At 37.0% G+C, this 27,061-nt stretch overlaps 1 protein-coding gene across 11 annotated transcripts in view; it reads right to left on the bottom strand.

Annotated features, from left to right (window-relative positions):
* Window positions 1–27,061, bottom strand: part of LOC125042308 (vacuolar protein sorting-associated protein 13D-like) — a 64,874-nt gene that overhangs the window by 17,306 nt on the left and 20,507 nt on the right. For 8 of the 11 annotated variants that reach the window (XM_047637827.1, XM_047637826.1, XM_047637836.1 and 5 more), the window contains 36 exons: window positions 25,603–25,807; window positions 25,357–25,483; window positions 25,029–25,136; window positions 24,699–24,835; window positions 24,052–24,376; window positions 22,981–23,177; window positions 22,529–22,694; window positions 21,990–22,242; window positions 20,971–21,151; window positions 20,586–20,756; window positions 20,417–20,484; window positions 19,782–20,173; window positions 18,367–18,521; window positions 17,992–18,220; window positions 17,569–17,674; window positions 17,214–17,338; window positions 16,722–17,092; window positions 16,340–16,561; window positions 16,076–16,220; window positions 15,647–15,954; window positions 15,385–15,479; window positions 15,070–15,237; window positions 14,783–14,944; window positions 14,253–14,505; window positions 13,858–14,011; window positions 8,920–9,133; window positions 8,380–8,479; window positions 7,892–8,209; window positions 7,399–7,486; window positions 6,415–6,542; window positions 5,996–6,220; window positions 5,695–5,873; window positions 5,133–5,277; window positions 4,833–5,041; window positions 4,502–4,519; window positions 33–267 (listed from right to left, as the gene is read on the bottom strand). In XM_047637827.1, coding sequence (XP_047493783.1) covers window positions 33–267; window positions 4,502–4,519; window positions 4,833–5,041; window positions 5,133–5,277; window positions 5,695–5,873; window positions 5,996–6,220; window positions 6,415–6,542; window positions 7,399–7,486; window positions 7,892–8,209; window positions 8,380–8,479; window positions 8,920–9,133; window positions 13,858–14,011; window positions 14,253–14,505; window positions 14,783–14,944; window positions 15,070–15,237; window positions 15,385–15,479; window positions 15,647–15,954; window positions 16,076–16,220; window positions 16,340–16,561; window positions 16,722–17,092; window positions 17,214–17,338; window positions 17,569–17,674; window positions 17,992–18,220; window positions 18,367–18,521; window positions 19,782–20,173; window positions 20,417–20,484; window positions 20,586–20,756; window positions 20,971–21,151; window positions 21,990–22,242; window positions 22,529–22,694; window positions 22,981–23,177; window positions 24,052–24,376; window positions 24,699–24,835; window positions 25,029–25,136; window positions 25,357–25,483; window positions 25,603–25,807 — 6,682 coding nt within the window. The remainder of the gene's footprint in view (window positions 1–32; window positions 268–4,501; window positions 4,520–4,832; window positions 5,042–5,132; window positions 5,278–5,694; window positions 5,874–5,995; window positions 6,221–6,414; window positions 6,543–7,398; window positions 7,487–7,891; window positions 8,210–8,379; window positions 8,480–8,919; window positions 9,134–13,857; window positions 14,012–14,252; window positions 14,506–14,782; window positions 14,945–15,069; window positions 15,238–15,384; window positions 15,480–15,646; window positions 15,955–16,075; window positions 16,221–16,339; window positions 16,562–16,721; window positions 17,093–17,213; window positions 17,339–17,568; window positions 17,675–17,991; window positions 18,221–18,366; window positions 18,522–19,781; window positions 20,174–20,416; window positions 20,485–20,585; window positions 20,757–20,970; window positions 21,152–21,989; window positions 22,243–22,528; window positions 22,695–22,980; window positions 23,178–24,051; window positions 24,377–24,698; window positions 24,836–25,028; window positions 25,137–25,356; window positions 25,484–25,602; window positions 25,808–27,061) is intronic. The other 3 variants (XM_047637831.1, XM_047637829.1, XM_047637830.1) reach the window with 3 other exon arrangements.

Raw genomic sequence — 27,061 nt, 5'->3', positions numbered from 1 at the left:
AACAAATTAAATCTAAAGAAAAATAAAATTACCAGAATGTTAGAGTTGCTGCGTGACTTTTTGCTTGATGGGTCATGAGGTGGGGATGACCCCTCGTGCTGCAGCATTCCTGTGGAGGTCATGCGCCACAGCTGTGTGCGCGAGACCTCCTTGCGAGCCAATTTGACCCGTGTCCCCTCCGGCACATCCAGAACCAGCTGCTGGCACTCAACATCGGTGGGGTCTAAGGTCACATCACTGCCATCGGCACTGCTGCTGCCACAGGCCCTGTTGGTTTCAGAGGCATCATAAGAATTCCTTTGAAGAGCAGGGGATATGACTACTAAAATCCAAGTGCTGGACGATGATTATGGACTGGGAACAGAAGATGTAGACTGCTGTCCTCAGCTGTTAATAATTCTGATGGGAAGGCAGCTAATCAAACTTTTCAGGTCCTCATTGCACAATACAACTATGTATCCAATATATCTCATTATAATCTCTTTCTAAAAATAAAAACGGACTCAAATAATGCACTTTTGGCTTAATCATGTAGGCATTTCATATTAATATATAAAATATAATTTTTTTTTACAGAAGCATCAACAATAAATTCTGTAAATATATACATAGATATATGTGTATATATATGTATAAAAATGTATAAGTATATATATATAAATATATATATAATATATATATATATATATGTATATATGCATATGTATATATATGTATCTATATATATATATATACATGTATATGTATATATGTATGTGTGTGTATATATATATACATATATATATATATATATATATATATATATATATATATATATATATATATATATATATATATATATGTACGTGTATATGTATATGTATATATATGTATATGTATATATGAATATGTATATATGTATATATATATATATATATATATATATATATATATATATGTATATACATGTATATATATGTATATGTATATACAAGTGTATATGTATATATAGGTATATGTATATACAAGTGTTTATGTATGCATGTGCATATAGACAGATAGATAGATAGATAGATAGATAGATAAATAGATAGATAGATAGATAGACAGATATAGATAGATATACCATATATACATATGTGCATATATATATATATATATATATATAAATACATACATATATATACATATATACATATATACATATACATATATATACATATACATATACATATATATACATATATATACATATATACATATATATACATACATATATATATATATACACATTTATACATATATATATATATATATATACATTTATACATACATATATTTATACATATATACATACATACATATATACATACATACATACATACATACATACATACATATATACATACATACATACATACATACATACATACATTATATATACATATATATATATATATATATATATATATATAAAAGAAACACTCCTTTTTTACAACAAAAAATATTATCAGTCATCTTAATGTCATCAACATGACTCTGAACTATTTCCATCAAGTAATGCATACTTGTCATAAGAACTTACTTTAAAAAAAAATAGTAATAATAACACTCGTGAAAAGAGGTAAGAGTAGGAAAAAGCAATAATGATAAAAATGTACTATACAAAAAATTTACGAAATACTGTCATGAAGACTTGTATCAACTGCACTAGTACATTGTGACAAGCAAGAACTATATTTCATAATGTTTAAACAGCCAATTTATTACACAAGATTTGATCTATATATATCTATAATGTCATCCAAGCATTTAGTAGCTAAGGAGTGTCTGTATAGCATTGTGGTCAAAGTTTCAGAAACCAAATTCAAAAATCAGTAATCCTATGAATTAATATGTTCTCGATGAAATCTTGAGTATTTGCATCATGCATTTTCAATTGCTTCAATGACCTATTTTCTTAAGAGGAGTAAAGAGATTAACAAAGAAAAATATCCCACGTGTAATAAAAAATGCCAAGTAATATTGTGCAAATTTTTTTTAACTGTTCTCATTACATCTTTTCATTTCTGACACAAAAACAAACTCTCTCCCACCTGTTCATTCCCCCACCCCAAAAAATAAAAAAAAAACAGCCAGCCCATATTCTTCGTCTTCTCTAAAATACACAGAGCAAAAAGGCTCCCTAACATTATTAGTATGAGAGATAAAGAATTCAACCATCCAGTCACAAGTCCACTATCATCATCTACAAGCACATTTGTGTGGGTAAAACTTGGCTTCGTACTCTGCATATAAAATCACTACTAGGATTTTTTACTTTATACTCTAAGAGACACACATTCTGCCAGAAAGGATGAAAGAAGAAAAGAGTGAAGGTACGTTTGTGTGTAACTGTTTCTTTGTACAGTTGTCTTATCTCCCACATCATGGCTGCAACTGCTTAAATAAAATATTAATTATATATGTTTATTGTCTCATAACCCCTAGTTCATTCTGTGACTGGGCACTTGAAAATCCTGTAATCTGCATCTCATATGCTGGGTAAACTGGAGATTCCTTTTGTGATGATTAACTGTTCTTTTTCAATTGTGTTGATTGTGTATGTCTGTGTGTGTCTCAGTCTGTCTTAGTATATCTGTATGTCTGCATATGTCTGCCTGCGTCAGCATGAGCCACAATGTGTTGTTATGTGTTGTCATGCATCATCACCTTGTGTCACTGTGTCTACATGTGGCTCCATGTGACTGTATAGAGTTAGAAGAGCTGCTTCAATTCACAGGAAACTATTTCACTAACAAACTCCTATATAAGAGGTAAATCCCATGCAATGTTATTCTGCCACACAGGCACAAATGCAGTAATCAGTAGCACAACCTTTTTCCACAAAAGAGAAAGAAAAAAAAATCATAGACAATATATTATACAAAGCAATATACTCTTTTTGCTCCTTTATATAAAATGCCAATAAAGTATAAACATCTGCCAAAAAAGGCATGCTAAATGAGTAAATAATTAATAAAGAAAGAAAATCTTAAAACTATGATAGGATTTCCATATTCTAAAAACCTAAGCTTTTGATTTTAAATAAACAGTACAACTTTCTAAATACATAATACTACCAATAAAGTATTTACACTTAACACCAGACTAATCAAAAAGAGAAATGCTTGTGTGTATACTTATCAATTTACCTCTTTCTCAAAAATATTCTGACTTATTAAGCTATAATTTTACCTTTAAAAGACAGAAAATTCTCTTCAGCAATCTGTTTCTTGTAAAGATCATTCACACTGACTATTCAAAGCTGTCAAGCAATCAATCCGTCACAATGTGCTATCACTATGCTATTGAACATCACAAAGAATTAAAACTTAACTTGTACTTCATTACCACCACCACCATTATCATCATCATAAAAAAAATATATATATATATATATATCATCGGTTAATATAAAGCAAAAGCTGGAAAAGCAAAAGCTTCCTAAAACATAAAGCATTTCTGAACAAAGTAGTGAGCTTTTCTATAAGGAATCTCAAACTCTCAACGTTTGTTCCTCCTGTGACTGCCACCAAAGAAAGAACCTATCTAAAAAATATATATTCAAAGCTGGGCCACATCCAAAGTTAAAAAAATATATAAATGCCTTTTCTAAAAGATGACAAGTCGTTCACTGTACACGTTCTTTATCTACAGAAAAAAGTATCATTAATGTTTTCAATAGAGAGGTAACAATAGTCATAATTACTAATAAAGATCAATAGTTACCATTCATGACACTAAATATCTCATGTATCTTGAAGAGATGAGCAAGAGACAGACATGTATATATAGAAAGTGTATGTATATATGAATGCAAGTCTATAGAGGAAAAAAAATAACGACCAATTCTTCCATCCAAACAAACTGGCAATAATCTGCTTAAGATGCCCTGAAAATTACCATTCTTGTAAGAAAAAATTATCATATGATTTCAAATCATGTGAACCTTAATCTTAAGTATTCCTGAAAAGTTTGATTTTAAGAAGCGTTATTCTGGGAACTGCACTTGACAGAGAAAAAGACCCTCATATACTATAATACTAAAATACAACTCTGCACTGACTCATTAAAGGAATCTTAAATTTTTTGCTGATGATCCTGATAAAGATCAAATCACTGGTAGATACAAAGTAAGCTATTCTTTAATATTTAATCCTGACAGAGAAAATTCATAAATAACCAACAAATGTGGCAGTGACAGATAAATAAAAAAGATGACACTAACAACTAACCTATAAGACACTCGAATAACTTTTAACAATTCTCTATCTCACAGCGTCTGTTATTAAAGCTTGAGGACACTGCCAAAACTCTCTTCACAGCCCATGAATGACCACTGCAAAAAACTTTGCATGGTCATTGGGGTTGCATACTGTTGACAGAGCCTATGACACTAAGTGGCAAGCTACGTGCAGACAATGATGGCTGGCAAGCAGGGGAAGTGTAGCAACATTCCAAAGAATGTGTGGATACTTACATGTGTAATGGCAACCTTCTTCCCAGGGTGATAAAAGATACCATTAGTTAAGGGGCCTCTCAACTTGGAAGGAACAAAAGCATTTCCAAAAAAGCCAATTATCATTTACTTTTTAACAGCAGGAAAATGCTTGATTGTGAGCAGTGAAAAGGATAACAAGCACTGGCCCAGAAAATAAATTTCTGAAAGTCATTACTTTCTAAAAAGTAAAAAAAAAATAAAAACAAACAAATAAAAAAAAAAAAAATAAAAGTAAAAAAAAAAAAGCAAGGCAAAGGTTTTTACAAAAAATGGCAACATCTAAACCAAAAGGCAATATAACATTACTCACTTGCGAAATGTCCCTGTGAAAGCTATGTAGATGAAATTCTCATATGTTAATCTTGCACCCTCACAGAGGATGTTCAAATTATACGTGGCAGAGGTTCCCCCTGGGGCAACACATGTAAGGTGAGGTGGCAACATTACATCATCCCAGGCATAGGCAACACAAGAGCGTGGCTTGACTATGGTTCTTAACCTTTCCTCCTGAGTGCCAGTCTGCAACAGAAAAAAAATATATATTAAAATATATCAAATAATATCAACCATACATCTCTAACCAACTAAGAAGCAACCAGTCCTTCCATACCTGGTAATAGGTGATTGGGACTTCAGAGAAGTTGTCAATTCGAAAGGGAGGAGGCAAGGATTCTGCATCAGTGAAGACAATGAAGTAGGTGGCATCATTGATGATTACTTCTACGCGGATAAAATATGAGTGACTGTTGCCATCTCTGTCAAAAAAATAAGATTAATATAAAAGATGAAAAACAAACTAAAGTCATAGCTTATAAACAAAATACTTTTAAAAAAATGGTGATTTGGGCAAGGTACAAACATATATATGCTAGAGCAATTATACAGTGCCCACACAAAATTTTCCTACATATAAAATCTACCTATCAATCTATCCAACTATCTCCAAGATCTATCTAATATATTTATCTATCTGCTGTCTCTATATCTCTCAATCAATCAATCTTCCTATCTATAAATTTATCTATCTACTGTATCTATCTATCAAATTTCTCAATCCGCTATATCTATCTATCTATCTATTGAATCCATCTATCTCTCAACTGTATCTATCTATCTATCTATCCTTCTATAGTCTTACCTACTGTATACCGACAATTTACACATCAACTCACCGAATATTCAGGTAGAAAGAGTCAATCTTCTCTATAAAGAATCCACCAGACCAATGGCACCCTTGGACATCTCGAAGGCATATGCACAACAGCTGGTCCTTGTCTGGTCGCGGCCAGTGGAAGGGGAGCCAGCATCCTGGGATGGCTCGTAACCAGGTGGACTGGGCTCCAGGGTCAGTCTGTGCAATTAAAGTCTGAGATTAAGAATTGATAGAAAATTAAGAGAAGAACAAACAAAAAATACAGATTTGTTCTAGTACATTAGGAAACCCTCAAGGACAAAGCAAAGAACTCAACTCACAAAGGATGTCGTAAAGCATTTCTGCGCAATAATCAGCTCATGAGAGGACCTGTTCTCAATCTGGAAGCGAGGTGAGAATGTGACCATGTACGTGTCTCTATATCGTCCACGGCCTGGTCTCACATCAACACCAACAATGTAGACATGGTCTGGCCGGGCATCTGAGGGACTGACTCTGAGACGGCGAACCCACGTCCCTTGTGTCAGGGGCAGCTTGTGGCAAAACTGGGAAATGGAAATGATCATTTTTTTTTCTATTAATGCACAATACAGCCTCCTAATGTGCACATTTATCAAACATTAGATTATAATGAAGCACCAGCATCTAAAGAATTGTAAATTGTATCCTCTATAATCAAACTTTCACTAAAATTTCTCTCCACAACTTATACTGCAAACTGCAAGACGTCTTTTCTTACCTGTGCTCTTGACTCAGGATGTAAGTTGCGTCCAACCCTCGCAACAAGCATAGGGTTAGCATCACGATCAGTAAAAGAGAACATCAGTGGGGCTGCACAACGTGCTACCTCATGCTCCATGTCCTGCCCTGAACGTAATTAGAGAGGAGATTAAGTCTTACCTTAGTGTCAGCAGACTCTCATTTGTACTACATAATATTCTTGTCATAATTCTCACACTTACCTCGAGGTGTGTAAAAGTATCAAGTCTCTATCATTTAGTCACTTTACTGAAAATCATTGGCAGGCATCTGCTTTCCTTAAATCTGATCTGGATTGACAAAATCTTTTGCTACCTACAAATATTGACTGTCATCAAGACCATGTGGTCTTCAGATATAGAAAAAAAAATAATTTACTAAAAGAATATAAGGTAAGGAAACAGTGAGCTCATAATTTGTTAACCATACAGGGAGACATCATGGACCTAAATAAATTGGGGAAATCTCACAATTAATAAATAACAAATGTGTCTTTCCATAGAACTTCAATGCCTCCAAGCAAATGCCTCAAGGCATCTGACAAACTGCCACAATTAGGTAACAGGAAAGTCTGCTTACATATGACATCAAGCTGACATCTTCATGATCAATAGATGTGTCAAAACACATATAACATAAAAAAATACAAGACAGATACTATTTAACCCAATGGTGTCGGGTATAGAAAATTAAAAAAAACTCTACGCTCTGGCGAACGGCAGCAATGCACCGACTCTGAGCGCGTGAATTTGGTACATCAAGCCGAATCATTGCCTCGGGGCATTTTGGCGCGGCGCCGCTGCGGACAGCCGCACGCCTCATTTCGGGCGTATTGTTATGACGGCGATAGCCATGACCCGTCGCCATTGGGTTAATATACAGTGCATTCCTAACACTTGCACTGCATGTCAACTTGAATATAAAAATTTTAAGTCTACTGCTAAATACCTCATAGTATACGTACCTGCAGCATCAGCTGATACACCCTCCTGCTTAAAGACTAAGGGTAATCCTGTCTTGTTGATCAGCCAATATCCTGCATATATGACAACCTGTGAAATAGGCTCACATCAGTAACTTCTTCATTTCATACTTATATCTTTGTATTATACATTCTTTGACAAGGCTTTGATTACCCCTCAATAAGAAACTAGAAGGTATAGGACAATCAAAAGCCATACTAAACTGGATAAATATATGTGTGTGTGTGTGTGTGTGTGTGTGTGTGTGTGTGTGTGTGTGTGTGTGTGTGTGTGTGTGTGTGTGTGTGTGTGTGTGTGTGTGTGTGTGTGTGTGTGCAAGTGTGCGGGTGGGTATTGTGTGTGCATGTGTGTTTTTGTTTGTATTATTTGTGTTTATGTTTATGTGTGTTTGTATGTGTTTGTTGTTTGTTTTTTGTGATCATTAGTATTCAAATTAAGAATTCCAATATTCAAAAAAGGTAATTCAAAACAGACCTTTAGGGCTCCTCCAAACTGTGGCTTCACTTTCAAGTGAATGTACAGGATACGTTTCAGCGAGTCCTGTAACTTGAATGGCAGCACATACATGGAGGTAGATGGGTTTAGCGTTATCTCTCCACAAGGCTCAAGAGTATCTGTCCATAGAGAGAGGGAGATACTCTGGGCTGGGTCAACAGAGTGGAGGCAGTCATCCTCTCCTGGTTTAACACGACTCACATTGCCGGTTGCCTTGACCTCGTAGTGTAGATCATATGGGAGGAGGTTGACTAAGGTCAAGGGGCTCACTAGCACTATTGTGTGACCTGGTTGAACCTGTTTAATGATTAGAAATATAATAAAAGATAAGAAGGAAGGAAGTTGTGGTATTATATGCCATCAAAATATGATCTTAAAATGTAACACTAGGAACAATGGAAAATCCTTTACAATAAAAGGAAAACAATCATCATTAATCCTTAACACGTTCTATGCCGTAAACTTACCCACTCATTATGTCGAGGTGTTAAATGTGGAGAGTTTGTGGGGGGAGAAGGGGGGGACGAATCCACAGGAAAATTGTCTCTCTTCACATGAACACAAAACCTGTTTAACCATTAGGAACTTTAAATACACACATAGATTGGCCTAACTGATTAATGTTGAGCTGAGATTTCAAATTTGTGAATGAAAATATACATGATGACTCTACTTTATAACTTTTTGAAACATTTTTGAGAGAAATTAGATTACTTCAATGCAGCAATAAGTTTACACTCTCTTAAACTCATTATCTTACATATTAAGTATTCTAGGACATACTAATATCTAACAGTTAATCATGCAATCAAGATCCAGAGTTATATTTCCTCACTTTAAGGATGCATTAACACTTTAAATCACAAATTACTACAAATGTTTCTAAAAGCTCTATACAAAGCCCTAAAAGTATATCAACACATGAAAATAGAATCCAATTTAAATGCCAAAACAAAAGTCTTCAAAAAGCATAAAAATCAAATAAAAAATTTAAAATTCATTCAGACCTAAAAGGTGGCAAGTGCGTGTTGATGGCAGGGCAAGCTCTTAGGTCTGTGGCCTCCTGCCGGGGCTGGAGGAGGGTGAGCCAGTGCAGCGGCTCCTGGCAATACAGCCAACCACCCCCAGGAGCAGTGACTGGCCGCACAAAAATCCGAGCCCAAGCATACACCAGTGGGACAGGTACTTTGGACTTGGCAGCCACTTGAAGGACTTTAACATCTGAGGTAACATGAAACAAAAATAAAATGATTGCTACTTCCACAAAGAGGAAACTAATTGCACGAGCCTTGCACATTAGCATGCCAGCTAGGGGGTAGACGAGCTAATGATAAAAAAATAAATAAACAAATAAATAAATAAATGAATAAGTAAACAGTACATAAAATAATAATAGAAATAAACAATAATACACAACATACTTTTGCACTATTTCACTGAAACAGTAACATACTGTATTATACATGAGTACACTTTACAAGATATTGTAAAATAAAATAAAAAAATTAGTTATTCCAAAATATAGGAGGAGGTTTCTTCCTTGTTTAAAGTCCTATGTCAATTTCCTCAATTCCAGTCATCAATCTGAAGTCCACTGATGAAGGTCTAAACAATTTTTTTCTTTTCTATCCGTGTCAATAACATTTTCCTGTAACAGTATATTTTCATGACTTGCCATACATTTTGTTTTCTTTAATCCAAGCAAATTTTCTAATACATCACAAATTGAAATTTTGTTATAAGCCATTGTATTATGCTTGCTGGTTATAACATGCCCCTTATGCATATTCTAGTTGAAGATTCCCATTACAATGATGGCAGAGCTCCCACTCCAACATATTTTGTTGTAATACTATAATCAAGTTATAGTCAACAACAAAGTAACTCAATGGCCAGTCAGTGGTTCCGATGCTGGTCAATTAAGTCATCTTTTCAAATCCCTATTAAAAACAAATACCATAATGTAGCATTGGACACATCATTGTAAGAATCTTGAACTAGACAGACTTTTCCCTAAATACCATTACCACAATATTTTAGCTTTGCATTCAGTCTCAAAAACAACCTATTTTTAATAACACTTGGAGCAACCCCATGAACATAACGTCATTGAGTCATATTCAGTTTTTGAAAACTAGACCAAAGACCATAATACAGTGATAAATAAAAAATAAGTTACCCCAAAACAGAAACTATAAATGAGCAGGACTTAAAATAGACTATCCATTCCACAACACAGAGTGGTGAGGAAATGCCAGAACTGAGACAAGAACAGCTGGTCACTACTTCATGCAGCAGTGCAGACAACACAAGCTGGACTCTCACCAACAGCAAGTTCTATGTTAATCCACTTGTTTATTTGATTTTCCTTGTGTACCTTACTCAAGAGCATGTCTAAAAGCGTGTAGGTCGGGATAAATACAGCCTTTAGTGCTATGGAAGAATCCTGACAAGCAATCAAGATTTAGGAACAAAACAGAAACAGGGAAGATGAAAAAAGAAAGAAATAATCTCAAAGGATGACTGGCAAGACAACAAGCTGGCTTAACAATTTAGCATTCATAGATGTGTCTAGGAACAAACCTATAGGGGTGTTCCTGATTACTGTTGAGGGCATGGCACTGTCTTGCCCCACCCTCCAAATAGCCCAACTTAAGGGACTGGGTACAAAAGACCGGCTTGTTAGAGAAACTGAAAACACTTCGGCTCCTGTCCGGCACTGGGCGGACATTAATCTGTAACTCGACAAACTTGATGGGCACAGGATAGATTGAGCCCGGGGTCAGTCGCTTGATTAGCTGTGTTGGAGCTGAAACAGGTTATCAGGCTGTCAAAAAAGGGTTTTTTTTACAAGCCTACATTTAGCTGAAGATGTTATGCAGTTTTTCTATTAGTGCATCAAAGCCAAACTCAATACTAACAATACATATTTGACACTACAGAAGAGTCCTCAAATACCTTGTCAAATTCAACATTTCTACTAAGAATACATAGAAAATATTTAACAGATATATCAGAATTCATGACATATCATTTTGAAGCTTTTAATAACCCAGTGATACCAGGAGTGTCCTGTATATATGCACTTTCTACTGTATTTGTTTTATTTATGACTTCACCTTATCATCCTATTCCTTGATTTTTTTAAATCTGTTACTATTGTTATTGCTAATGGCATCATACTACTAATAGTAATAATATCAATGAAAACAATACTACTCACACTACTAATAATAATAATATCAATGATCTTAATAACAACAACAACAGTAAAAGAAATAAAAACTTAAACAAAAAAAAGCAACAAACAGGATAAAGGGGTGAGGTCAAGCAGGCAGAGCAATTGCCTTTTTGGTGACTAAGTGCTTAGGAAACCATCCATATGTAAACAAAATTACTAAAATAACCACAGTGGCTAATGCATATACCCAGCACCAATGTTGTAACTAGTTATCTTTAACTAATTCTTTTAGACTGGAAAAATATCCTCAGTGACTACACAGTTAACATCAACATCACAATCAAAGCCAGGAACACCCCCCCCCCCTTGAATATAACAAAATAAATGACTATGGTGGGTGGGTGGATGAGTATGGGTGGGTGGGTGGGTATGGGTGGGTGGGTGGGTATGGGTGGGTGGGTATGGGGGGTATGGGTGGGTGGGTATGGGGGGTATGGGTGGGTGGGTATGGGTGGGTGGGTGGGTATGGGTGGGTGGGTGGGTGGGTGTTTATGGGTGGGTGGGTGGGTGTTTATGGGTGGGTGGGTGGGTGTTTATGGGTGGGTGGGTGGGTGTTTATGGGTGGGTGGGTGGGTGGGTGTTTATGGGTGGGTGGGTGGGTGTGTGGGTGGGTATGTGTGGGTGGGTATGGGTAGGTGGGTATGGGTGGGTGGGTATGGGTGGGTGGGTGGGTATGGGTGGGTGGGTGGGTATGGGTGGGTGGGTGGGTGGGTGGGTGGGTGGGTGGGTGGGTGGGTGGGTGGGTGGGTGGGTGGTGTGGGTGGGTGGATGGGTATGGGTGGGTGGGTGGGTGGGTGGGTGGGTGGGTGGGTGGGTGGGTGGGTGGGTGGGTGGGTGGGTGGGTGGATGGATGGATGGATGGATGGATGGATGGATGGATGGATGGATGGATGGATGGATGGATGGATGGATGGGTGAATACACTTTATCACCATCTATATCATCAACCAACCATAATTTTGCCACTCCCTACAGTAGGGAGGTAAGTAATATAATACTTAATTCTGAGACATTATGTGACTTGCATCAGCCAATAATTCAATACTATATGTAAAATGTTCAGATTAAGACTTTAAGAGATGGTGGCATCCACAGCAATGCCTTTAAACAAAGGTCTAGAACTGACAGATGCAGCATCCATATAGCTCCAGGTGATAGAAGTAAAGGTATCATAATGTAATCAGCTAACAGGTACGTCATCTTCCCTGCCAATCAGTAGACAGAATAGCCCTCCGTTTTCTCCTGGCAAACCCAACATTCTACTTTTTTTCTCTTTTTTGCTTGGAATATCAATATCTTTTCCTGTTCTGCGTTTGACTCAAGGTACAGCGAATCATGGAACAAAAATGAGCACCGAAACTCATTAACTGTTTTCTCGTGATCCTCTTTCTTTAACTCATTGCCAACGGGGCATGTATGTAAGTTTACTTGTTTAACTGTTTTTACTCATAGATGGCTACACTTGTACTAAGTCACCCGTGAGCCAGTTATGGGCACTGCCTGTCTCGCGCGTTCACCCTTTTCATTGATTTATGAAAATATTTTACGTTATCTTATTTTGCTGTTATTAATGTTTATAACACTGTAGTAATTATAAGGTTTATAACAAAAACAACACCATCGATATTCATAGCACTAGTAAAAAATAACTTTTTCGCACCAATTCAAGGAAAGGTGAAACCAGGTAAGGTCACAAGATCTACTAACTGACTCCTTTGTGACTAAGCACTAGCAGAGCCATCTATGTACAGAGACAGTTCACAAAAATACAAAAAATGAGCACAGCATTTTCCCCATCTTTTATTCATTTCCCCTGGCGGCAATGGGTTAATCAGCCCTTCCTTAGATTCCTTCCATGTTGCTTACCTCACTGCTATATGGACCAATATTAGAAACCTTTATACATGACATTGTGACTAGGTTTGAAACTGTCAAATGGTAACAAATGAATGCTAATTATGATAATGCTTAACAAACTAAATGAACAATAAATGAATGCTAGAACAAGCACAAACAAATGAAGCATTAACAAGTGAACAAATACACTAATAAAAATCAAACCTTTTTTAGATTGACATGACAACTTCTAAATAGATGATACTTTCTTTTCTATTAAACCACTGGCTGCAGGTTTATGGACTGTCCACTGTAGTTTTTTCTTTAATTCTGTTACATATAGGTGGCTCCACCAGTGCTCAGTCACCAAGGAGTCACTTAGTAGGCCCTAGTACCTGTATTCATAATTTCTTGAATCTGGCATTCATATACGTTGCAGCCAAAATCTAACGAGAAAACAATATATGCTTCCCATGCTTATAATCACAAGGGATAACTGTGCATAGTGGCTGGCATGTCACTGGGTAGGTGCGGAAATACTAACTAGCACTGAGTTCGTGTGTCAGTGGCTGCATGTTAACATAATTATACAGAAGGCAATATAAAGGCATTCACAGGTACTTCCATGACAGCAGAAACAGATAAAGATATAAAAATTTGTAACTTTACAAATAACTTTTTTACCTGTTCCATCTAAGTGAACCTCATATGCTAAATGAATCTTTTCTCTTTTATGATGGAATGATCACAAGCAGAATAAAGGAAAACAAGAAAAGAACAAGAATAAGAAAGTGACAACAAAAAACGCTGATCATAATCTGGAAAGTAATCGATTAAAAGCTACAAACTAAATTTTCGTGACTCATACCCCCTAATCTGAGTGCAACATTTTCCAGCTTGACGTCCACAGGATAGTGAAGTTGGTTGGCAAGAATCAAAGCTGATCGGATGGTGACTAGCTTCCTTGCTGAGCCATCCAGTGTGACAGCTACGACAACTCTTGCACTTGGCAATTCGTAAAGCTAAATAATAAGAATAAAAATCATATGTCAGTAAGAAAGGATGGCTTGATATAAAATATATCATTCCTTATATCAATCATGAATTTTAAACAAGAATACAAATGAACTACAACAGCTTACTTACAGGCACAAAAAAAATAAAATGGATTCCATAAATATATCATATATATCCACTCAAAAATATAAATTCAAATCTATCACCTAACTTAAGTCTAAAGTCTACTAAATACAAGCTACATACATGTGTTGAGGCTCCCGCTGGCTGTGACACCGCAAGCCTGAAGAATACCCCAACTTTATCCACTGTGACAGGACCAACTGCCTGCCAACCATCCACCTGAACCAACAGCTGGTGAACCTTAAGCTCATGGGTATCTCGATGGCGCTGCTTTCCACGGCCCTCAAAGGAGAAGGGGACCGTGTTACCAGCTGGTACACTTATCCAGTCTACCTCTGGCATGATGCTCTGCCCCAGGCTCTCAACATCAGCCAAGCTGGAAAATGACAAAGATCAAGGATTATCAAATTTGCCTCCACCTTTGCAACAAATATACAGTGCTAAAAGTATTAACCCCAATATGCAAAAATTTTGAAGATAATTATAGATGACTAAAAGTACCACTCATAAATATAGTAATCATCACTTTTTGGAAGAACTCCTACAGTAACTACAAATTCATCAAAACGATATCAATTTCTATATCATCTATATCATTGCACCTTAAAATAACATCAACTTATGTATCATCATAACAGTCTTAACAAACATACTTGTCTGGAGTTGTTGTCATGGTTGCAAAACAAAGATTGCATCCAGTATCATTCTTGAGTGCAAAGGGTATAAAAGGTGAACGCCGTCTGTAACCCTGAGGACTGACCACCAGTGTTTTGCTTCCCTCTTCATTGGAAATAATGTTGTTCTCAATCTCCATCCTAGAACATGTGATATAAATGAATTGTACATTCAACTTCAATACCTTTATATTCTATATGTATGAAACTACTCCACATCAACAGAAAATAATGCAGCATGATATAGCATATTGATGAATGCAAACCTGTCTCTGTTGTAATAATCTAAAGTCCAGTTGTTCTTCACCATGTGGTACAATTCCAATAAGGTATTAGTTATGTTCACATTCACAGTATCTTCAGTCTTCACACTCAAGGACAGCCGTTCCCCAGTAAGATCTCTTGATGGAGTCTTGTCCCACTCTGCTTCACACCTGAAATATGGAATAGAAAATATATGCATGCCTTTTTTTTTCTTGCCACTGTTACACATAAATTCTGCTAGCTATTGTGATGGTCAGGTAAAAGCTATAATCTGATTTACCTGAACAATTCAGTGAGTCACATGGAGATATACTTACCGCCAAGGTTCTAAGAAAGGCTCCCAACCAGACAGTGCTCGATTATAGTAGTCAACTGAGAGAGAGCAGCTTGCTGATCCTTTTCCTTGCCAATCCTGCACATATAAGCATTGTTATGGATAAAAAAATAAATAAATTTTTAAAAATACAAAACTCTCAAAGCCATTAGAACAGGGAAAGATTATCCTTGTTTCCCAACCTTTATTAATTTTCATTTATAATATCTAGTGAAAACCTCACTCACACAACCAGAAAACATTACCTGTTTCAAACCGAGATGGGAGAGGGAAATCTCAAGCAAGGGGACGTCACAATCTCCGCAGTCATCGATGACACACACATTGACACTCCCGGTCTTGATTTCCACAGCATGGAAGTTGATGGTGCCTGTCTTGCCTTGGTCCTGGATTGTCACAGTGGGGGCAGGTACAGGCTGGGCATTGTGCGTTAGCCAAAGAGCAGCATCATCAAGCCTACCTCCACATTCCTCCAGGGCACGGGTGCAATCGGCAGGTCGGAATCCCAAAGCTGACAATTTGTCGACTTGAGCTGTTTGAAAAAAATTAGAAACTGGAAGTCAATCATTAATCATTTATCCAAACTAAACATTTCCACAAAGATATAAAAAGTTACAGTACCCATATTTTCATAGACTACAACTTTCTTTCATTTGTATAGAGGAAATACAAACCTTGGAAATTTGCAGGCTGCTTTTTTTCTCTAGATACAGAAGGCTTCCTGGCAACTTCACGCTGCTTTGGAATGGACTCCAAGATTTGTTGGAACATTTTCATGTCATGGTAACTCAGACGAATATTTAATTGGTGCATAACCACCTATGTAAAATAAAATAGTAAGTTAAAAAGTACACATATTTACACTTTCAATTACAATAACATCTTTGGTCTACAAAAGTATTTTATTGTGAATAATATGTCAGTATCAAATGACTTACCTCAACGGTATGCTGCACTGCCATTGACACATTGGATATGTCCACTGGCTGATTTTGCCCTAATCTGTCATTGACTTCAATGTTGATGGTGACAGGGTCAATAATGGAGAGAGCAGTATCATCCTCCAGGCCTAATATACATGAGTACAGCTCACACTGGTTCAAGTTGCATGACAGAGGGCGTTCTTGGTGCTGTGGTCGATAACTGATGACTGCTGTACTCTACAAAAAAAGAAATGTCCCCATCACATTAAATTATCTTTTTCTACTACACTTTTTAACAAAATCAGCAAGGCTATAAAAACATTTTTTAAAAAAGGACTACCTACAAAAAAATATAAAAATCAGACAGTTCATTCCCCAACCTACTGATCCCACCTACCCTTAATATGACAGCGCTCGTATCCCACACAGCTGTGTTCTCCAATACCACAAGCTCTGAGTCTGTGATGTTCAGCTTCAGTTCAAAGGGAACTTTGTGCTGTTCTTGGATGAGAGCATGCTTGGTCATGACACCTGTTGACTCAACCATGGGGTTCAGTCTTGGTGTGGCAGACCTGTGACTGAACTCCCTATGCAGCCCCAAGGGAGGGGATTGTGAGCGAGGGGACTGTGGCTGTGGAGACTGAGGTTGTGGGGACTGCCCCTGAGGTGATCTAAGGATAGGAGTATGAATAGGGGAAAACATGAGAGGAGTGGCTGCATAACTGTGGTGCTCTGAGGCTCCTGGGCTGCTGCATGACGTACCACTACCTGCAACAGTTCAGCATTGTATCAGTTCAACAGTAATTTCATTATTTCTTTCAATAAAAAAATAAATCACTTTCAATGACATATATAAAACTATAAAACTTGTATGACAAGTTCTCCACACCTGCAAGAACTGGGTCATCTGGCATCTTGTAGATGAAGTCCAGCACTTCCATCCACCAGTCCAAAATTCCCATTAGCCTCATGTTATTCAGAAGAATGGTAAATCTTGTAACATCTTTTGTTGATCTGGGGAAGTCATAATGGAATTAAGGACACTTATCTTTACTGCATTTAGCATTTAAAAAGGCTAGTAATAGCTTATCTTTACTATGTTTAACATTTAAAAAGGAGCAAATTAGGAAAAAACATAACTCTCAAAATACTTATTGAGAAAAAATGTATACATATAAAACATAATAATATACAAAAATATCAATAATGAAACATCCTACAACTTAATCCAAAATAGGCATTACCTATAATGAACTTCAGCCTGCAATTGGCTATCATTTTTTGCACTTTTTAAAGGTGTGGGCTGCAAAATGTTTGTGAAGATATTTGATCTTTTATTCACCGGGAAGTCTGAAAAGGGAAAAAGAAATAGACATACTTATAGAATTATATACAAACATGAAGTATAGAGAAATATTTCAAGATACGCTCTATGACTTAAATACACACACACACACACAGGTGACAACAGACAAAAGCATTAGTAAAATTTAATACATTACGGATAAAACAACTCTCAGTATCAGTATCTGACACTAAAACACAACTGCAATAACCAAGTGACTGTTAACCAATATCCCCTCATCCCATGCTATTAGATTCCCAATACATTTGCAATTAACAAAATCCCAAAGACAAACTGGCAAAATCTATGACTCTCAACTAACTCTCAAATCTTGTGTCACTGATTAGGATTTCCTGAGACACTAGATCCACATCTTTGGTCTGATCCGAAAAGCTCTCAAAGGTTAGCCTTGAGCTGATGAAATTGACACAGGCGAGGGGCTTGGTCTCTTGCACGCTCTCTTCTTCGAGATTCTCCAACTCAAGGGTAACGTTGTCCAAATTGAGAATGATTGTGAGGGAGGTCCACACTGACCCTAGGTCAAACCAGGTCTAGAGAAGTAATGGTGCTTCAGTTAATATATGGTACACACATTCCATTCTATTTCTATAAATTCAAAACTATTTCTTTTAATATGTGATACATATGGAACTGTATTTCATTTATTTCAATGATGGCACCTCAAAATTATGCTTACCTGTTGTGGCTGTGTTTGATAGAGGTATATCGGAGGAGGAGAAGGCAAAGGCTCCCCAAAGTTGTACATAAGCAATCCACGGATAAACTTGTACTCTGCTGTGTGGATGGTGGCATGGACCTTTTTGACTGTGCCATGAATACTCATATCCGGCACTAGAAAGAGTAAGAGGCATCATTTACTGACATCTATATTAGTCTGGTATTCCTAATGCTTCTGATAAACTGTAGCATACATATTTATCAAACTTTACAGAAACAATTTTCCTATTTGAATACAATACATTAACTCAAAATCCTCTGCCTAAAATGAACATCAACATATCATAACATTTAAATTAAAATACCCACACCCACCCACCCACATATCCACACACCCACACCTATGTACATTCACACACACACACACACACACACACACACACACACACACATACACATACACATACACATACACATACACATACACATACACATACACATACACATACACATACACATACACATACACATACACATACACATACACACACATACACATACACAACATACACATACACATACACACACACACACACACACACACACACACACACACACACACACACACACACACACACACACACACACACACTCACACTCACACTGTCTGTTTGTCTATAGATAGATATATAGACAGAGATATAGACAGACAGATAGGTAGATTTATATATATATATATATATATATCTATATAAATATATGTATGTATGTATGTATGTATGTATGTATGTATGTATGTATGTATGTATGTATGTATGTATGTATGTATGTATGTATGTATGTACATCTGTATGTATGTACATCTGTATGTATGTACATCTGTATGTATGTACATCTGTATGTATGTACATCTGTATGTATGTACATCTGTATGTATGTACATCTGTATGTATGTACATCTGTATGTATGTACATCTGTATGTATGTACATCTGTATGTATGTACATCTGTATGTATGTACATCTGTATGTATGTACATCTGTATGTATGTACATCTGTATGTATGTACATCTGTATGTATGTACATCTGTATGTATGTACATCTGTATGTATGTACATCTGTATGTATGTACATCTGTATGTATGTACATCTGCCTGCCTGTCTGCCTGCCTGCCTGCCTGCCTGCCTGCCTGCCTGCCTGCCTGCCTGCCTGCCTGCCTGCCTGCCTGCCTGCCTGCCTGCCTGCCTGCCTGCCTGCCTGCCTGCCTGCCTATAGACAGGTAGATAGATAGACAGATAGGCAGATTGACAGAGATATACATAGACAGATTGATAGATATAAGATTATAAAACATCTAACGTTTTTCATCTCACGTCAATGCACTAGAGCTAAAACCCCAAACCAAAGCCCGAACACAGAATCACCGACATACCTGCATGACTGATGGCAGTGTCCAGGTTCCTCTCCACCTGCAGCTTGATCGCACATTTCTCCTGGAGCAGCGACTTCCCTTGTCGTACAACACAGTAAGCCCTAAACATCCACTCGACACTGTCCTCTGTCACCCTGCCTCCAACTTCCTTCTCGTTCCCCTTCGTCGTTTTGGCCTCATCTTTTGAACGTGCTTTTTGCTGACTGTACTTGGATCGTGTGGCTCTTGTGCTTGTGTAGAGGTCCATGTTCACTAGGTCTATGTACATGACATCAAGTAGGCACTTGTGGGAGGCACTTACTGCTAGCGCCTGCTGTCTCAGGTCACCCTCCATATCCGAGTCACTGAGGTAGGACAGGTTTGGGTCCCGGTGTCTACTGTGGGACCGGGATCTTGAATCACCAGACCAATGAAGAAAATATAAGATGCCTTCTTAGTATTCATGTCATTGATAAAAAAAAAGAGGTCACATGCATTTAGAAAGCTTGTTTGTGTACATATATAGTAAATGTCTACTCGAATATAAAACTCAATGTAAATATCAAAAACTATTCCTGTCTCTAATCAGAATCCATGAATCCCATAATCATCATCTACAACTCTTAAACAAAATGGAAATATCAACTTCCGTCTACCTTGAGCGTCCAGCTGCACCACTTGGATAAGGAGACACAAATTTTTCCTCTAGGCTCTGCCGTTGTACCTGATGAGGAGACCAAATTCATTATCCATTAGTTTGTGTCACTTAAAATCTTGACAAAAATTACCTTCAAAAGGTATTATTTGCAAAATACAATAACTCACCTGACTTATGGTTCCCTTTGAACCTGCCCAGAGGAACTTGTTGGTTATGGTCAAGCTTCCTAGTTCTGCTACCAGAAGGGTCTCTGATCGACTGGACATGGGGATGAATATAACAGGAGAGCCTGCAGTGATGTCCAGTGATACACGTGAACCTCTGCTAAAATCTGATACCTGTTATTGATCAAAATAAGATGTGTGAAATTAACATAGCATATTCTTTTGCATCAAATTCAAATATGACTATAATAACTACTGTCTAATCAAACTATAAAAACTGACAATGTTGTACAACTATATCCTAATTTACAACAATCAGACTTCCAACCCTCTGTTTCTACTTAGTATATAATCATAACCAAAAGTAAACACTAAGGAGTTTAATTACCTTTAATCCAGCACTAGTAGCTCTCCATCTTGACACAATATCTCTTAATTGATTAAACTCCTGTACAAATTGAGTAAGTTCTGAGGCAAAGCGATGCGTGTGCAGGTACATCACAGAAGACATTTTCAGTTTCATGCGAATATCACATTCCCTCAGCATCTCAGGATCATCATGCCCATACCTGCAAAAAATTAAATTTTGAAATCTCATTCTGAAATTGGAATAAAGGAATCTGTATTCTACAACACTTTGGGAAGCTTCTCTTTTTATAATTCAAAAATCTTGGTCAAACAGATTTTTTCTAAAATACCAATACAATTAACACAACAAACAAAAGATTTATCTATGTTGGGTGACATTCAATATGATAATCATAAGCTATTCCCTCTATTTTTAACCTATGTGTGCAGGTGGCAAGACTACAATGCCATGCCCACTGTAATAAAATTTTATCTATTTTCTTTGTACATAGATGGCTCTACAAGTGTTGAGTCACCAATGAGTTAGCTATTAGTTTTATTTATCTCATTTGTTTACCCTTTTCCTTTAGTTTTTGAAAGCTTCACTTTTATTATTTTATTGTCTATAATGTTATTAACATTTTAATAACAATGTAATAATCATCATATCAATAGGAATGATATCAATGTCAATATCAATAGTACTGGAAAAAAAAAACACATTTTCCCACCAATTCAAGGAATGGGGAAATCAGGATCGGCCATTCAGGCCAGCTGATAGACTCCTTGCTGCTAAGCACATGTGGAGCCATTTGAATGTAACAAAACTCACTAAAATCTAAAGGGGACAGTACATAAACCTGCTGACATTGGGTTAAATACAAGGATAAATTTTATCTTCATTCAATATCACTACAATCATGACGCACTCATCTCACAAGTCTACCAATAACTTTCTAATCATTATAGAACACAAAAATAAGATACTTAATAGATGCATCATTTCCTTCCCCTCTGCATTCTAAATCAGCATAAATATGCAAGAGCCTGAGAACTTACTTGAACACCTGGAACGTCATGGCCTCTGAGCCGGTGGTGATGAACTTTTCCCGGTAAAGATGACCATGGCTTGTGCAGTCCACCAGAGAGAGGGACCCTAGTCGCCCAGTAAGAGTCAGATTTCCCTCAGATCCCACAGACCGCACCAGAACCTGCGAGATGCTTGCCTGGGCTAGCTCACATTCGGGCTTGTTCAAGATTAGGGTGAGGGATCGCACCTGTACCTCCATGATAGTGTTCAGTTCATCCATGCCTAGAAGATTATGTGGGAATATGGTGGGTTAAAATACCGTAATATCTTATAATGGTCACATGATACCAGGTAAGAATAATTTTTGTTAAAACTTTATTTTCTGTGGGGAGGATGCCTTGACAACTATGCACTTTGGGAGGTAACATAGCAATTAAAGTTTGATGTGTCATAGCTCACTTTAGTGACAAAATTAGCATTATTCTGAGGGGAAAAAATCTAAAAATGCAACACATTAAAACTAAAAATGAAACCCAAAAAGACTCTAATTCAGCATATATCACTTTACCCTTATGCGAGGATGACAGCGAAGTATCAGGAGTGACTTTTCCATCCTTCTTGGAAGGAGAGCCATCCTCTTGATCAGTGCTAAAGAAATCTAACACCATAACCCAAGAAGGAATGTTGATGACAGTGTTCAGGCTGTTGAAATCTACATCAATAAAGCGATTTGTCTGGAGAAAAAGAGGAAAATGTACTAGGTAACATGATTCAAAGTTTAACTAACAGAAAAAATTAAGAATATCGCATATCTTTCACCTCCAATAGCACCATTAATTTTTCTAGAGCTGCATATTTCTAGTTACAATAATAGCCAATAATTACATTACACAGTTTCACACTATGTACTAAACTCATGTTACCCACCTTTTACTTTAATTTTTTTCACCTTTTTATAAGGAAGAAGGGTTAAACATCTATGAGTTCTATAAGGAATACAAAACACTAAATCATACTTACACCATCATATTTGCTATGGAACTCAGGGCACTTTTTGTCAATAGTAGAGATGGTGATGGTTACAAGTGTGGTGTCTGGCCTAAGGGTCTCCTCCTCCCCCTCACCTGGGGTAGGTGAAGGTGGGGGGGTACTGGGGCTCATGGAGGTCTTGCCTCCTGGCTTGATGCTTGTTCGTGGGCTCTGTGATGACAAGCCTTCTCCAAAGAGGTAGGAAGATAGTAAATAGAACGTGTGTTTCCTTTGATATGAGCTACTTTCAAATTCATGAAAATATTTTAGTAACATGAAATCTAACTTTGTTTTTTCTTTTCTCATAATGCAAGTCATTAATCAAAAGTTAACAACATACAATACAACCAAGAGCAAAGCAGTCAAACACACTAAATCCTTGGCCTATCAGAGTTATATACATACACATCTGTGAAAAAGTGGCATTGCAGCTGCCAAGGCCAGATGTATACATCCAAGATTTGTAAAAATCATCACATTATTTTTTATCATAACATAGATTGCTAGACATTTCTGGCTACACCAGTCTGTAGTAGTGCCACTAGGCTACCCCACCTTCCAAAGACAAAACAACTTACAGATGTACTAGTTTTCCACTCACCCACCTGGTAACACTATGCTTGCCTGGTATAATTCCAATATCAGTCTATTTAAAAAATATGAGAGAAAAGAAATCCCTAGTAGTAGAAGAGTGGTAAAGGGTTCTGATCTGCTAGCACCCCACAAGTTAACTGTTTCATTTTGAACATCCCCATCAAAGAAAAGAGGACATCAGTTAAAATGAATCCAAAGGATGTTGCTAACCTCAAATTCATCTGGGAGGAGATATAATTCATAAAGATAAACAGAAGTCTCTGGAGTAACAATTCTTTCAAGTCGGTATTCTAGCTTAAGGTGGGATATTACCCAGGCCACCCAGGATAATCAGGCATCTGCCAGACTGACCCAACTACAAAATGGGAAACTCTAGTTTACTACAATGATGCTGCATAGTCATCAATATACACAAAGATTAGCAAATGGAAGTGATGAGTTTGAATAATGACTCAGCACCAAACTCACTTTCTAAATGCCTCCTTGGTATAGGCTTCTGAGCTGCCTTGAAAAATGGCTTTTCCATCTTCAGTTTGTCAGGTAATGAAGACGAGGTGAAGCAGACCGGATGGTGAGGGTAGCGTTCGGGACAGGAGGTTGATATGAATTCAGGAACATGGTACTCCTTCAGGAAATGCATGTGGGGATGGTGACCTGGATGCAGATGCATCCCGTAAGGAGCTGGGCCATCTGGCGACTGCATTGGCAGTGTGTCCGACTTCATGAGGAACCTGTGCTGTGCATTCGTGTCCAGCTGCTGCAGGTCTTCCATCATCAGTGAGCGAAGGGTTACCTGTGGGTGAAAATTGAACCAATTCATGTCTGCCCAAATAAATCATGAAACTTATTAATGTTGATGGATGTAGGTTTTTAACCCAATGGCGACGGGTCACGGCTATCGCCGTCATAACAATACGCACGATGTGAGGCGTGCGGCTGTCCGCAGCGGCGCCGCGCCAAAACGCCCCCCGAGGCAATGATTCGGCTTGATGTACCGATATCACGCGCTCAGAGTCGGCGCGCTGCCCCCATTCGCCAGAGCGTAGAGTTTTTTTTAATTTGCTATACCCGGCGCCATTGGGTTAAATGTCACCAAAAAAAAATAGAAGAAATACCTGTGTCCGTGTCTTGTATGCTTCACAAGACTCATATGAGGCTTTTATCTCTTCAAGAAGTAAATTGACAAGTGGTTTTTCCTTCTCACCTACATCTCCACGCAGCTCAACACACATACTAGGCACAGAGAAGGATCCTGAAGAGGAAGTTGATAATTTCATCAAATGGATCTTTTTTATAACTGTTTCCAAGACAAATGCTACCTGATGTTACTTTTTAAAAAGATACTTTTCAATACTGTTGCAAGTATTCCTTTTATTTCACATGATTAACCAACCACCATTAAATGAGACAATGCAGCTAATTAAAATATTGTATAGTTCACTTGCCTTTCACTGATATGGATGAGACCTCAATCTCCCTACGTTTTACACTTTCTCTCCTCTGTGAATATGATTCTGATGTCACTGTCCCTGGTATTTCTTCATGGATAGAATCTGCATGTGAAAAAAATACAATTCATTAACCTGACCCATTAGAAGTATCCTTAGATTTTTTTTTTTGTTTAGCACTAATTATAGCATTTCAAAAAAATACATACATATATATACATATACAAGTACAACAATAAACTCCATTATCAATTATAATCCTTTCTCTGTTGACATGTACACAAATCCACTTCTCTTAATTGCCATGACAAACTTCACAACTAACCCAAAGTTTGTCCATCTGTTGTCTGGGTATCAGCCTCCACAGATAAGTTGGACAAGGTCTTCATAACTTGTCTATACTGCTGGCGTGACACACTGATCTTTAGTGGTGTCACAATGCCTCCATCAATCTGTTCAAAGCCACATGAAATTTTACTCAGATTGTTAAAAAACCTTTACTATAAAATCTCACATGACAATACAATCTAACCAAATACACACTACTCTATCATTCACCAAGTTCCCACACCTGTAAGGAGTCTCGAGAAGCAGCCGGGTATAAATCCACAAAGATGTCATTGGGAAAGTAAAGCCCAGAATCATGATCAGGCATAAGAGCAGCTGCTAGCTCATGCCTCACTCGCAGTTCAATGGTAGTGCTGTGCAAGATGGGTCTGCCATGGTCGCGACAACTGTACAGGTCTTCAGCACACATCAAAGTGGTTGAAAGAGGGCTGTGGAAAACAAGATTTACATGACAATATCTGTTAAAATATTATGTTTCTGAAGGCTGCTTTCACTATCTACTTGGATACATCAAGAAAAAAAATTATAACACTGATTCATCAGTATCATACATTCTTGATAGTAAAATTACTTCAACTACCTTATATGAACTCTAATTGATATCAAATACAAAGGAATTTACACCTACTTCTTTTTTATTATTCCTTGATTTCTACCAAGCAAATACCAAAAAATGTAAATTATATAGCTCATGGTTTTGTAAGGCTTGCCAGGTATAATATATATATCCCTCCTTGCCTAAAAGAATTTGATAATGATTTTCCAATTGTTGCCAAAACCCACCTCTACCATGAATCTTACACATAAAAAAAACCAAAAAAAAAAACAAGGAATCCTCTCTGATTTCAGAAGTAACACAATTTTTCCCTTCTTTCCCTGACAATAAACTAAAGAACAAAATTTAATCGAGTGTAATAAAAAATATAACTTACTAAAGACACTTCAAGACCTCAACATTTAAAATGGTCTGTCAATGCATCATAACCCTGACATCATGACTGCAAAATAACCAATAGAAGCATGGCTAAAGCTGTTAGTAATAACACAAGGAAAATTATGAGGAATTTTCCACACACTTGGAAAAAATGTCACAATTCTGATTCTGAAAATAATCGCATGGTTTAATCTATTACCATTTCAAAAACTGTTTTATGCTATAGAAATAAAACAATGATCCCAACTTTGCCCAAATACAAAAAGGACTTTGTCCATGAAGGCAGAGAATAAGGAAGATGGAAAAGCCACACACACACACACAAGCACTTTAGTAATACACCCCGAGAGGGTATGTAACAGCATCTGAAATACATGTCTGAAAAGAGGTAAACTGTCCTGTAAAACAAAGTTTTCTTTTATATGCAAATCATGAAATAATAACAACATGCTAGCAAATACATCACAGAATATCGAGTAACAATAAAAATTTTGTTACAAAGTACAAACAGATGATCAATCCAAATAATGATATGTATTTCATAAGCCTAATCCACAAACAATCACCTAAATTCAATAGAATTACACAAGTGCCTCACATCAATTAACGGTGAACAACTACATATATACAAAAGAGACAGTACGCAAATTACGCAAAAATATTCTGGCACCAACGATAGAGAAAATCTTTGGAGGCTTCATAACAGGAAAACAGACAAGCGATAAGACATAGTACAGAAAGCTCAAGA

The sequence above is a fragment of the Penaeus chinensis genome, chromosome 32 (assembly GCF_019202785.1).
Source record: "Penaeus chinensis breed Huanghai No. 1 chromosome 32, ASM1920278v2, whole genome shotgun sequence".
NCBI classification, from domain to species: Eukaryota; Metazoa; Arthropoda; class Malacostraca; order Decapoda; family Penaeidae; genus Penaeus; species Penaeus chinensis.
Note: the sequence above shows the minus strand (reverse complement) of the source record. Positions and strands in the feature narration are given on the sequence as shown.